Here is a 15636-nt window from a genome sequence, read left to right on the forward strand (position 1 = left end):
TAGAGGTGTGAAAATCGTGCTGCGGATGAGGTTTTCCGTTTGCGGGGGGGTGGGGGGGGGGGATACCTATGTCCAGGTAGCCAGGGAAAGGTTAAGCTGTTTCACCCTGCTTGCTATCATATTTTTTTATTAAACAAGATGCATTGAGCTCCCATTAAAATACAACAAACCTTGGTCACCTCAAATGGTACCGATTTTCAAGGAGTGTCCTCATGGACTACTCGAGAATTCTACAAAGGTAGAACTTTCAAGCATTGACAAAACAACCCGATACCACTGATCGTCTTTATTCAAAAGCCAATGACAAGTTAAGGCACATTTCTTATTGTTAACGCTCTACAACACACAAAGCAAGCAAGCCTTGAATAAAAAGGCAATATTAATTTTATTCTTATTCAAGGCGTCGTAGTAATGGACTGCCTTAAAAATATACGAACCTTCATAAACCGTTACTGCAGTTAAAATGATCAAATCACATGTAATGATGTCGTGAAATTCCTTATATTAATACCTTAAATCAAGTGAAATACACAAGGATGTAGATTTTTATGGATATCAACTTCTTTATATGAGAGCACAACGTTTCGGAGTTAATACTTACCTGATGAAGGTGTAAGCATTAACTCCGAAACGTTGTGTTCTCATATAAAGAAGTTGATATCCATAAAAATCTACATCCTTACCTTAAATCACTAATTATTAAGCAACATGAACCATATCAATGTAGTCATGACAACTCCGAAAGTAAGGAGAAAAAGGGTGAACACTAAACCAGTAAACGACAAAGCCCATGTTTGCAAAGTTGGACTAACACCCGCAACAGCAAGAGGAAGTTATCACCAAGTGTCTCATAAATTTATAAAACACCAATAATAACTCAAGCAAGTGCATTGGTCGTTATGCCAAAGGAGACTCACCTTATTTCAGGCTATTATCACATGATAAGCTCGCCTATGTACTGTCTTTAAATCTCACACAGCATTACAAAGTATCTTCATTGAGTGGCATTTAAAAAGCTGGTGTGAAAAAAAGGGACGATATTTGTATGTATAGACAAATCCTTTATAGCAATGAATGCGACGTTTTGGTTTAGATTATAACACCTTTATCAAGCAGTCTGCACCGAAACGCCGTACCCAAGGCAATAAAGTAGTTGTGTATGCATAACAACATCGTTCATGTTGATGAACATTAAGTTGATAAAAGGAAAACGAATTAGGAGTAACTGATAACAACGTATGAAACATTACCAAAAAATGTAAATATCATATTTGTGGTCATTACATCAGTTGGTTGAGCCGTTATAATGTTTATCAATGAATCATAGAAAAACCTAGCCAAATCGGCCACCAGGAAAGGCTCTCACAACAATTGCGGAAAAATTCAATCCGCAAGCTCCCGGAGAACATGGTATAGCGAAGTCTAACTTCTAACAGAGATATACATGATTACAAGCGAGAAATAACATGAAAATAATATTTTACATATCAAATGAAAATTCGTACACTTGCTGGAAACGATAAAGGAAACGATAACCTTCAGCAATAAACTGTGAAGTTTCCCGTGTGGTATCAGTACAACGCACAGTTCCAATGCACAAGTCATATCGTAGTTTGAGGTGGCGATGGGTGCGTTGAGGACTGTGTGTCACAGGTCATTCTCTCCCCACAGTGTTTACTCAAGTCATATTTTCCCACCCCTAAACCCCTATTCCCTTGCGCGATGCGCAAGCGTCTCGTCTAGACAGAACTCAGTCATGTAATGGTAAATCAATGGTGTCTCCATTGCCCTTGTTGACAAGGGTCGACAAACTAGCCATATTAAATATCTTGTGTGTCACATCAACATCAGTCATCGACAGAGGAGGGATATTTGTGGACACACTTTCTGTTGCTAGTTTCTGATTTTCAGTAAAACATGAAACACCGAATCTGTCCTTCGGATCTAAGTCGATATAACACGTGTTCTGATTGAACAGAACGAAGGGAGATAATTTGTGTTGCGGTTTTTTGCCGCCAGAGGATTTTAAAAGAACTGGGAAATATGGTCGTATTAGAACAGAGGGTACGTGGGAAGATATGACTTGAGTAACCTCAGTGGGAAGAAAATGATCAGAGCTCGGAGTGTGAAGAATCATCCACATTTTCTTCTACCATGGTTAGGGGGTTGTATGCAAACACTAGCCTTTCCGAATGATCCAGGTCTATGACTGAGATATCATCTAGCTCTGTCTTCCTGGTTTCAGGATCGTTGACTCGATCTCTCTCTACAGTAATATCTGTACCCGTGTACACAGTGTCTATATCCGGACCATGCGGCTTGGCAGTGACGTCATCGTGTCTTTCTTCCGGCAGACTGTTGCTGGTATTTCCCACGGTAGTTGCTGACGTCCGTTCGTCACTCGACTTCCCTGGATATTTCCTTCTGGAATATAATCACAGTAACATTCAGATGGTCTTGGGTCGCCTCACCTCAGTAATCACAGCCATACACAGCAATCACACAGGTGGTCAGTAACAATCAATCGTCCTTTCTTAAGACTGTCAGACTCTACATTAGGACGAGGATGAAGACTATGGATAGACATCATCTTTCATGCAGTTGATGCGACGTTTCGGACTGTTGTATACACACACACACCAGTCACTAGCTGCGGTCACATACATGTTGAGTCTCGGAGGCTTATCTGTTAGGAAGTTACTACTGTTAAATGGTGTACTATTTATTGTATGTATCGTTAATGAGTGAAAGTTGCCTACTGCTGCATCAAAGTGAAAATGGCATAGGAGTGTGTACAAATGGATTATACTCATACAGATGGATTATTCTCATACAATGCACACACACACACACACGCACGCGCACGCGCACGCGCACGCGCACAGACACGCAAATAATGTGAGACCTGATGATGTAATAGGTGACAGCGGACGAGACCAAGGCAGTAAGAACAACTGCCACGACTACACTGCCGACGACTCCAGCTACTGATATCCACCCCCCATCACCTGAAACATAAAGAACAATAAGTACCATTTCACCACATTACAGGAAGTTGTATCTCAAACAATATTTCATGTTACTGAGTTTCTATATTTATTGTAGTTTTAGAGAACGTTACACCGGCTTATTTAAGCGATGTCGTTAAAACCGAGAATAATTCACCAGTATTTTTGTATATTAACACTGTAGAGACACATTGTCATTGTAGGACAGGACAACAACTAGCTATATAGCAGAGGGTGATAGCTGGTAATGTTTTCCAGTTGTCACAATCCAAAGATAAAACGTCATTAACCAAAGGAATTAAAGTACGTCACATGAAGATGAGATAAGGGGCCTTATTTGGCTGAAAATGTGGAAAAAGTGAATTGTGAATCTAATGATAGTGTCATAAGCAACAGCGACATCATCCGTGGATACATTTTGTAACTAACGGTGTGAATAACGAACTGAGCGAACTCAATCAGTGTCGAGGGAAATACGGACTTGCGTCCCGAGTGAGGTTGTATTCCCCGAGCCGGATCCGAGGGGAATACAACCTTACGAGGGACTAATAAAACCCCGTATTTCCCTCGACACGATGTGAAAACGCATTTATCTAGCTGAATGTTTTCACTAAATCAAAAGAAAACAACACGCATCGAATCGACTTGTGTTTATATACGTGACATGCCACTGTTCACACGGATTACGGGTCACGGTCACGAGTCAAAGTTCACTCGAAGGGAGTGTTCAGTTTTTTAGAATAATTTCGTAATAATTTCGCCGCGGTTTCATTGGCCTTTTTGGTGTTCCTTGGAACAAAGTTAGAACGTTCTGCTTCAGTTTCTTCTTCTGATGTGGCAAAACGTTTCATTGCTGCCATGGTGACACCAGCTGATCGTTTGACCTCAATGCACCGCACGTTACCAAAGGCTTGTCGATGCACGCTTTTCTCACTTCGCGTCGTAACCGAGCGGGGTGATATAACTTTCGTAGCGGGAGTACACGACGTTTATACTCCCACTGGCGGATCGTGATGGATGTACATGGTATTTTATCAGGGTCACGTGGACCAATCAAAACTCGACATTCTTACATGAGGCTAGATAATGCCAGTTAGCGATGCTCACTTTGAAATCCTCGGCACTCGCAGTTAACACTAATTAATGGTGTTAATAGTCAATTGAGCAAACTCAATCAGTGTCAGTTAGCGGCGCTCACTTTGAAATCTGACCAGTAAGTTAGACGTCAATTGTGAGATACAATACTTGAATCTTGTGTTGACCCGTCGCTGACGACCTAGTTTTGTATACTTCAGGCACAGCAACTCGGTCTTTGGCGAGTTAATGAAAAACAACAAGTTCATCGAAAGGCATGTGTATATGCCTCCCACACACATCGGAAATGTGGACAGAAGTTTTTGATACTCGTGAGACTTTTCAAATACGATCTATTCAATGACGAGTGCGTAGTGACGAGTGACCTTTGTAAGATTACTGACTTTGTATTGAAAAGAACGTAATATGAATGAATGAATGCATGAATAAACTGAGTAGGAATGTGCTGTACTGTATAGTGTGTTTTACTGTTCTTTCAATGGATTTTCGTGAATAGCCAACTACGAATATAACGAACTAATTTCAGTGGTCCCTTGTAGTATTTTACTGTATAGATTAATAAATATGTCATTTGTTTCTTTACTGGATGTATTCGTGCTGATTTTATATGCAGTTAATTTTTCAGATTCAGTGATTGAAGATATGACACGAAGCCCCATAAAAGTGACAGTATGATAGATGCTGTCATACTCTATGTTGTACTTCTCATTATATGCAGAAATATATCATTTTTACTCTCAGAAGTTGCACAACAAAGTAAAGATTGTCATACCAGCAGATGATTCAACTGTGCACACAATCGTGCTGTGGTCACCGGGCGCGTTGGATGTCTGGGTGATGAGCGTCGTAGATGACAGTGTAGTAACTGCACTAATGTCGAATGTCGTAGACGACGGAGTGGTGATAGCTCTGGTGTCAGATGTTGTATATGACGTTATTGTGACGGGAGTGATTTCGGATGTCGAAGATGACGTTGCGCTGATTCCATTGCTGCTTGACGTGGGCGACCCTGTCGATAAACATGTTTTCTTTAAGTGCCATATTTGAAGTTGAGACGTTCAGCATATTGGATAAACTTCATGGATGACAAACAGCTTCATCAGCAACTTTCAAACCAGTTATGTTTATTATGTTGTTTTCTTTGTTGCATTCAGCATTTAAACATCCCCTTCCCTTCAAGGATCCAATCCTGCTTGACATTGGTACAAAAATCTGTTTCGAAATGTCACACTCACGAAATAAAAACAGTTGTCATCCATAATGTTTGTGGAATATATTATAACAGGTTATTTCATCTCATTTCTTTCCCAAGTTTGAATCCGTAGGTAGATACACAAGGACATGGGCTACAGTTAGCACCCCCTACGGGTAGGTTCTATTGCCAGATCTGTGCTGTGGAATTGGATTGATGTGCGTTGAAAATACCGACTTTTGTGAGGGCAGACCAGTGACATGTTCTTTCAGTGACGGAATATAACCTGCTGACTATGTGTTGTAGAAGTGTGTTGATGAATAAACATGGCGTCTAACCCTGTGATGGCGTTCCGGGAGCAGAAGAGGTTGTCGGCGTGATATCTGCCGTGGTAGTCTGCGTAGTGGCCGATGTAGATGACGCTGCAATGAGACAATGAGCCAGCTTTGCTAGCTTTGGATAACACTGAAATTGTCAATAATTCAAATTTTCAGTTTCTGAAAGGTCTATGAATACAGACGGACCGCTGTTGCCACTTGGCCACCTCCACACATGGTCGGATTTGTCACGACAGACACTTCGCCACACACAGAGTCAGATTTGTCACAGCAAACATTGCCACCCACACACTTTCAGATTTGTCACGACAAGCAGTTGGCCTCACACACACTGTCAGTGTAGCAGCAAGAATACAAGACTTGAAACTCGCGCCACAGGTTTTAATAATGTTCGTTTCATCGTTATCCATAGTCGTTATACAATAACAGTATGGTGTTGAACAATCATGCCGAGGTGTGGCGAGGTTAAAAAAACTACAATAAAAACAAACAAAGAACCTCTGTACTACAGATCATATCAAAAATATCAAAATCCATATGCAAATCTTAACAAACCTTATTTAACATAATTTTACTTATTTAAGGCTTTAAACAACATTTCAAAACCATTTTACACATTTTATTTAGGCTTAGTCGTGAAAATAATAAAAATAACAAAAACATACAAATTTGCCGTAAATTTTCCTTCAAATTACGTATTTCACACCAGAAACATTTCTAAGACAATTATGGCAAGTATTCATTACATTAAACATTCTCGAAAGCAATTAAATAGGACATATGACAAAATTTTACTCACATCTTGTGTAGCCACATGGACTTGGTAACCTTTTCAAAATGGTGTGACCTTGTTAACTGTAAGGTGACATGCACCCAGGTAGCCACCAGGGGCAGATTGACATGCAAATTAGGTCACCCTACCTACTGTTTATAAACATTCCATGTGCTTTTGTTATGATTATGCAGGCAATGGCTTGATCACTGTTATTATTTGGAAATATGAATTTAGAAATTAAATATTTTGAATTTAACCTATTTTGTGGTAATAAATGAAAACATAAATTTGTCAATAAAAGAACTTAATGAGCATTTTTGCACAAAATTGAAAAATAATGATTTTTAACCTTTACAGTCAGATGTAACCACCTGAAGCTGCACGTCATGTGTTATCACGCACAGCGGTAATATTTCGGTAGACTGCGACAAATGCACCTTTCGAAACGTCCTCGATGACTTATAATAAAAGACTCAACTACTTGCTCGAGGGGCGATGGGGTAGCCTAGTGGTTAAAGCGTTCGCTCGTCACGCCGACGACCCGGGTTCGATTCCCCACATGGGTACAATGTGTGAGTCCCATTTTTTGGTGTGCCCCGCCGTGATATCGCTGGAATATTGCTAAAAGCGGCGTAAAACGAAACTCCCTCACTCACTCACTCACTACTTGCTCGAACGTTCGTTGATGTGTGTGTTGAGCCCTGAGGAGACCACATTCAGGACATATAGATAACTGTACCTGGAGCCAGGAGGAGACCACATTCAGGACATATAGATAACTGGGTCAGGAGGAGGACACCACATTCAGGACATATAGATAACTGTACCTGGTGCCAGGAGGACACCACATTCAGGACATATAGATAACTGGGTCAGGAGGAGGACACCACATTCAGGACATATAGATAACTGTACCTGGAGCCAGGAGGAGGACACCACATTCAGGACATATAGATAACTGGTACCTGGTGCCAGGAGGACACCACATTCAGGACATATAGATAACTGTACCTGGAGCCAGGAGGAGACCACACTCATGACATATAGATAACTGTACCAGGAGGAGACCACATTCAGGACATATAGATAACTGTTACCTGGTGCCAGGAGAAGACCACATTCAGGACATATAGATAACTGTACCTGGTGCCAGGAGGAGGACACCACATTCAGGACATATAGATAACTGTACCTGGAGCCAGGAGGAGACCACATTCAGGACATATAGATAACTGTACCTGGAGCCAGGAGGAGGAGACCACATTCAGGACATATAGATAACTGTACCTGGTGCCAGGAGGACACCACATTCAGGAGATATAGATAACTGTACCTGGAGCCAGGAGAAGACCACATTCAGGACATATAGATAACTGTACCTGGAGCCAGGAGGAGACCACATTCAGGACATATAGATAACTGTTACCTGGAGCCAGGAGGAGACCACATTCAGGACATATAGATAACTGTACCTGGTGCCAGGAGGACACCACATTCAGGACATATAGATAACTGTACCTGGAGCCAGGAGGAGGACACTACATTCATGACATATAGATAATTGTACCTGGTGCCAGGAGGAGGAGACCACATTCAGGAGATATAGAAAACTGTACCTGGAGCCAGGAGGAGACCACATTTAGGACATATAGATAACTGTTACCTGGTGCCAGGAGGAGACCACATTCAGGACATATAGATAACTGTACCTGGTGCCAGGAGGACACCACACTCATGACATATAGATAACTGTACCTGGAGCCAGGAGGAGACCACACTCATGACATATAGATAACTGTACCAGGAGGAGACCACATTCAGGACATATAGATAACTGTTACCTGGAGCCAGGAGGAGACCACATTCAGGACATATAGATAACTGTACCTGGAGCCAGGAGGAGGAGACCACATTCAGGACATATAGATAACTGGGTCAGGAGGAGGACACCACATTCAGGACATATAGATAACTGTACCTGGAGCCAGGAGAAGACCACATTCAGGACATATAGATAACTGTACCCGGTGCCAGGAGGAGGACACCACATTCAGGACATATAGATAACTGTACCTGGAGCCAGGAGGAGGACACCACATTCAGGACATATAGATAATTGTACCTGGAGCCAGGAGGAGACCACATTCAGGACATATAGATAACTGTACCTGGAGCCAGGAGGAGACCACATCCAGGACATATAGATAACTGTTACCTGGTGCCAGGAGGACACCACACTCATGACATATAGATAACTGTACCAGGAGGAGACCACATTCAGGACATATAGATAACTGCTACCTGGAGCCAGGAGGAGACCACATTCAGGACATATAGATAACTGTTACCTGGAGCCAGGAGGAGACCACATCCAGGACATATAGATAACTGTACCTGGAGCCAGGAGGAGACCACACTCATGACATATAGATAACTGTACCAGGAGGAGACCACATTCAGGACATATAGATAACTGTTACCTGGAGCCAGGAGGAGACCACATTCAGGACATATAGATAACTGTACCTGGAGCCAGGAGGAGGAGACCACATTCAGGACATATAGATAACTGGGTCAGGAGGAGGACACCACATTCAGGACATATAGATAACTGTACCTGGAGCCAGGAGAAGACCACGTTCAGGACATATAGATAACTGTACCCGGTGCCAGGAGGAGGAGACCACATTCAGGACATATAGATAACTGTACCTGGAGCCAGGAGGAGGACACCACATTCATGACATATAGATAATTGTACCTGGAGCCAGGAGGAGACCACATTCAGGACATATAGATAACTGTACCCGGTGCCAGGAGGACACCACATTCAGGAGATATAGATAACTGTACCTGGAGCCAGGAGAAGACCACATTCAGGACATATAGATAACTGTACCTGGAGCCAGGAGGACACCACATTCAGGAGATATAGATAACTGTACCTGGAGCCAGGAGAAGACCACATTCAGGACATATAGATAACTGTACCTGGAGCCAGGAGGAGGAGACCACATTCAGGACATATAGATAACTGTACCTGGTGCCAGGAGGACACCACATTCAGGAGATATAGATAACTGTACCTGGAGCCAGGAGAAGACCACATTCAGGACATATAGATAACTGTACCTGGAGCCAGGAGGAGACCACATTCAGGACATATAGATAACTGTTACCTGGAGCCAGGAGGAGACCACATTCAGGACATATAGATAACTGTACCTGGTGCCAGGAGGACACCACATTCGGGACATATAGATAACTGTACCTGGAGCCAGGAGGAGGACACTACATTCATGACATATAGATAATTGTACCTGGTGCCAGGAGGAGGAGACCACATTCAGGAGATATAGAAAACTGTACCTGGAGCCAGGAGGAGACCACATTTAGGACATATAGATAACTGTTACCTGGTGCCAGGAGGAGACCACATTCAGGACATATAGATAACTGTACCTGGTGCCAGGAGGACACCACACTCATGACATATAGATAACTGTACCTGGAGCCAGGAGGAGACCACACTCATGACATATAGATAACTGTACCAGGAGGAGACCACATTCAGGACATATAGATAACTGTTACCTGGAGCCAGGAGGAGACCACATTCAGGACATATAGATAACTGTACCTGGAGCCAGGAGGAGGAGACCACATTCAGGACATATAGATAACTGGGTCAGGAGGAGGACACCACATTCAGGACATATAGATAACTGTACCTGGAGCCAGGAGAAGACCACATTCAGGACATATAGATAACTGTACCCGGTGCCAGGAGGAGGACACCACATTCAGGACATATAGATAACTGTACCTGGAGCCAGGAGGAGGACACCACATTCATGACATATAGATAATTGTACCTGGAGCCAGGAGGAGACCACATTCAGGACATATAGATAACTGTACCTGGAGCCAGGAGGAGACCACATCCAGGACATATAGATAACTGTTACCTGGTGCCAGGAGGACACCACACTCATGACATATAGATAACTGTACCAGGAGGAGACCACATTCAGGACATATAGATAACTGCTACCTGGAGCCAGGAGGAGACCACATTCAGGACATATAGATAACTGTTACCTGGAGCCAGGAGGAGACCACATCCAGGACATATAGATGACTGTACCTGGAGCCAGGAGGAGACCACACTCATGACATATAGATAACTGTACCAGGAGGAGACCACATTCAGGACATATAGATAACTGTACCTGGAACCAGGAGGAGACCACATTCAGGACATATAGATAACTGTACCTGGAGCCAGGAGGAGGAGACCACATTCAGGAAATATAGATAACTGGGTCAGGAGGAGGACACCACATTCAGGACATATAGATAACTGTACCTGGAGCCAGGAGAAGACCACGTTCAGGACATATAGATAACTCTACCCGGTGCCAGGAGGAGGAGACCACATTCAGGACATATAGATAACTGTACCTGGAGCCAGGAGGAGGACACCACATTCAGGACATATAGATAATTGTACCTGGAGCCAGGAGGAGACCACATTCAGGACATATAGATAACTGTACCCGGTGCCAGGAGGAGGACACCACATTCAGGACATATAGATAACTGTACCTGGAGCCAGGAGGAGGACACCACATTCAGGACATATAGATAACTGTACCTGGAGCCAGGAGAAGACCACATTCAGGACATATAGATAACTGTACCTGGAGCCAGGAGGAGGAGACCACATTCAGGACATATAGATAACTGGGTCAGGAGGAGGACACCACATTCAGGACATATAGATAACTGTACCTGGAGCCAGGAGAAGACCACATTCAGGACATATAGATAACTGTACCTGGAGCCAGGAGGAGACCACACTCATGATATATAGATAACTGTACCTGGAGCCAGGAGGAGACCACACTCATGACATATAGATAATTGTACCTGGTGCCAGGAGGAGGACACCACATTCAGGACATATAGATAACTGTACCTGGAGCCAGGAGGAGGAGACCACATTCATGACATATAGATAATTGTACCTGGAGCCAGGAGGAGACCACATTCAGGACATATAGATAACTGTACCTGGAGCCAGGAGGAGACCACATCCAGGACATATAGATAACTGTTACCTGGTGCCAGGAGGACACCACACTCATGACATATAGATAACTGTACCTGGGGCCAGGAGAAGACCACATCCAGGACATATAGATAACTGTACCTGGAGCCAGGAGGAGACCACATTCAGGACATATAGATGACTGTATCTGGTGCCAGGAGGACACCACATTCAGGACATATAGATAACTGTACCTGGAGCCAGGAGAAGACCACATTCAGGACATATAGATAACTGTACCTGGTGCCAGGAGGAGGACACCACATTCAGGACATATAGATAACTGTACCTGGTGCCAGGAGGAGGACACCACATTCAGGACATATAGATAACTGTACCTGTTGCCAGGAGGAGGACACCACATTCATGACATATAGATAATTGTACCTGGAGCCAGGAGGAGACCACATTCAGGACATATAGATAACTGTACCTGGAGCCAGGAGAAGACCACATCCAGGACATATAGATAACTGTTACCTGGTGCCAGGAGGACACCACACTCATGACATATAGATAACTGTACCAGGAGGAGACCACATTCAGGACATATAGATAACTGTTACCTGGAGCCAGGAGGAGACCACATTCAGGACATATAGATAACTGTTACCTGGAGCCAGGAGGAGACCACATCCAGGACATATAGATAACTGTACCTGGAGCCAGGAGGAGACCACACTCATGACATATACATAACTGTACCAGGAGGACACCACACTCAGGACATATAGATAACTGTTACCTGGAGCCAGGAGGAGACCACATTCAGGACATATAGATAACTGTACCTGGAGCCAGGAGGAGGAGACCACATTCAGGACATATAGATAACTGGGTCAGGAGGAGGACACCACATTCAGGACATATAGATAACTGTACCTGGAGCCAGGAGAAGACCACATTCAGGACATATAGATAACTGTACCCGGTGCCAGGAGGAGGACACCACATTCAGGACATATAGATAACTGTACCTGGAGCCAGGAGGAGGAGACCACATTCATGACATATAGATAATTGTAGCTGGAGCCAGGAGGAGACCACATTCAGGACATATAGATAACTGTACCCGGTGCCAGGAGGAGGACACCACATTCAGGACATATAGATAACTGTACCTGGAGCCAGGAGGAGGACACCACATTCAGGACATATAGATAACTGTACCTGGAGCCAGGAGAAGACCACATTCAGGACATATAGATAACTGTACCTGGAGCCAGGAGGAGGAGACCACATTCAGGACATATAGATAACTGGGTCAGGAGGAGGACACCACATTCAGGACATATAGATAACTGTACCTGGAGCCAGGAGAAGACCACATTCAGGACATATAGATAACTGTACCTGGAGCCAGGAGGAGACCACACTCATGACATATAGATAACTGTACCTGGAGCCAGGAGGAGACCACACTCATGACATATAGATAATTGTACCTGTTGCCAGGAGGAGGACACCACATTCAGGACATATAGATAACTGTACCTGGAGCCAGGAGGAGGAGACCACATTCATGACGTATAGATAATTGTACCTGGAGCCAGGAGGAGACCACATTCAGGACATATAGATAACTGTACCTGGAGCCAGGAGGAGACCACATCCAGGACATATAGATAACTGTTACCTGGTGCCAGGAGGACACCACACTCATGACATATAGATAACTGTACCTGGAGCCAGGAGGAGACCACATTCAGGACATATAGATGACTGTATCTGGTGCCAGGAGGACACCACATTCAGGACATATAGATAACTGTACCTGTTGCCAGGAGGAGGACACCACATTCAGGACATATAGATAACTGTACCTGGAGCCAGGAGGAGACCACATTCAGGACATATAGATAACTGTACCTGGAGCCAGGAGGAGGACGCCACATTCAGGACATATAGATAACTGTTACCTGGAGCCAGGAGGAGACCACATTCAGGACATATAGATAACTGGGTCATGAGGAGGACACCACATTCAGGACATATAGATAACTGTACCTGGAGCCAGGAGGAGACCACATTCAGGACATATAGATAACTGTACCTGGTGCCAGGAGGAGGACACCACATTCAGGACATATAGATAACTGTACCTGGAGCCAGGAGGAGACCACATTCAGGACATATAGATAACTGTACCTGGTGCCAGGAGGACACCACATTCAGGACATATAGATAACTGTACCTGGAGCCAGGAGTACACCACACTCAGGACATATAGATAACTGTACCTGGTGCCAGGAGGAGGACACCACATTCAGAACATATAGATAACTGTACCTGGAGCCAGGAGAAGACCACATTCAGGACATATAGATAACTGTTTCCTGGTGCCAGGAGGAGGAGACCACATTCAGGACATATAGATAACTGTACCTGTTGCCAGGAGGAGGACACCACATTCAGGACATATAGATAACTGTACCTGGAGCCAGGAGGAGGACACCACATTCATGACATATAGATAATTGTACCTGGTGCCAGGAGGAGACCACATTCAGGACATATAGATAACTGTACCTGGAGCCAGGAGGAGACCACACTCATGACATATAGATAACTGTACCTGGTGCCAGGAGGAGACCACATTTAGGACATATAGATAACTGTACCTGGTGCCAGGAGGAGGACACCACATTCAGGACATATAGATAACTGTACCTGGAGCCAGGAGAAGACCACATTCAGGACATATAGATAACTGTACCTGGTGCCAGGAGGAGGAGACCACATTCAGGACATATAGATAACTGTACCTGTTGCCAGGAGGAGGACACCACATTCAGGACATATAGATAACTGTACCTGGAGCCAGGAGGAGGACACCACATTCATGACATATAGATAATTGTACCTGGTGCCAGGAGGAGACCACATTCAGGACATATAGATAACTGTACCTGGAGCCAGGAGGAGACCACACTCATGACATATAGATAACTGTACCTGGAGCCAGGAGGAGACCACATTTAGGACATATAGATAATTGTACCTGGTGCCAGGAGGAGGACACCACATTCAGGACATATAGATAACTGTACCTGGAGCCAGGAGGAGGACACCACATTCATGACATATAGATAATTGTACCTGGTGCCAGGAGGAGACCACATTCAGGACATATAGATAACTGTACCTGGAGCCAGGAGGAGACCACACTCATGACATATAGATAACTGTACCTGGTGCCAGGAGGAGACCACATTTAGGACATATAGATAACTGTACCTGGTGCCAGGAGGACACCACACTCATGACATATAGATAACTGTACCTGGAGCCAGGAGGAGACCACATTCAGGACATATAGATGACTGTATCTGGTGCCAGGAGGACACCACATTCAGGACATATAGATAACTGTACCTGGAGCCAGGAGGGGGAGTCCCCAAAGGAGCAGGAGCCCTGACATGTCAGCAGTAGCCGCTTAAGTAGAAAGGAAAGCTTCATTCACTTTCATACCAAACCCCAACAAGGATATTGATATTTCTCAAAGGTCTGCATGATGTTTATAGTTTATTACCTTCCGCAATGTCAACAACTTTATCAGAGCGTAGAGGAAAATCACAATCGTCATCAAGATATATCGTTCTTTTTTAAACCCATTGGAAACCGCAAAACCAGGCATTACGTCCGTTCACTTGTTAAGTGAATCCATGGGTACTTTGAATGAGTAAAATACAGCCACATGACACGGTAAAGGGCAACATGTTGACATGTGTAACCACGTGACATGGTAGAGGGCAACATGTATATCTGTATAGCTTCGCGACACGGTGATTTTATTACCGAGCAAAAAGAGAAACACCAACATCCCAACACCGTCGAACTCACAAAACGATTCAGAGTTATATCCCTTGACAACAGACCGGGCACTGATCACATAGCAGAGGAAAACGAAAATAAACATGTGGTCTGTTTTGAAGTATCATCTTCATACACGCACGCACGCACGCACACACGCACGCACACACGCACACACGCACACACACCTTTTAAAATGAGAGTAGTGTCATCTTAATTCGATAGGTTTTTACAATTTATACAATCCAGAAACTCATTCAAGCACAACATATTTGTGTTAGATACACTCATCACTAATATTT

The 15636-nt window shown here is 43.9% G+C and overlaps 1 protein-coding gene across 1 annotated transcript; it reads right to left on the reverse strand.

Annotated features, from left to right (window-relative positions):
• Positions 1-271: 271 nt before the first annotated feature.
• LOC137287513 (uncharacterized) lies at positions 272-15003 on the reverse strand. The gene is made up of 5 exons (XM_067819851.1): positions 14897-15003; positions 5634-5717; positions 4876-5112; positions 2906-3008; positions 272-2424 (listed from the first exon to the last, which is right to left on the reverse strand). Exons 1-5 carry the CDS (start codon positions 14940-14942, stop codon positions 2112-2114), a joined length of 783 nt encoding a protein of 260 aa, XP_067675952.1. The 5' UTR covers positions 14943-15003; the 3' UTR covers positions 272-2111.
• Positions 15004-15636: the final 633 nt, after the last annotated feature.

This window comes from Haliotis asinina, chromosome 6 (assembly GCF_037392515.1).
Source record: "Haliotis asinina isolate JCU_RB_2024 chromosome 6, JCU_Hal_asi_v2, whole genome shotgun sequence".
NCBI lineage: Eukaryota > Metazoa > Mollusca > Gastropoda > Lepetellida > Haliotidae > Haliotis > Haliotis asinina.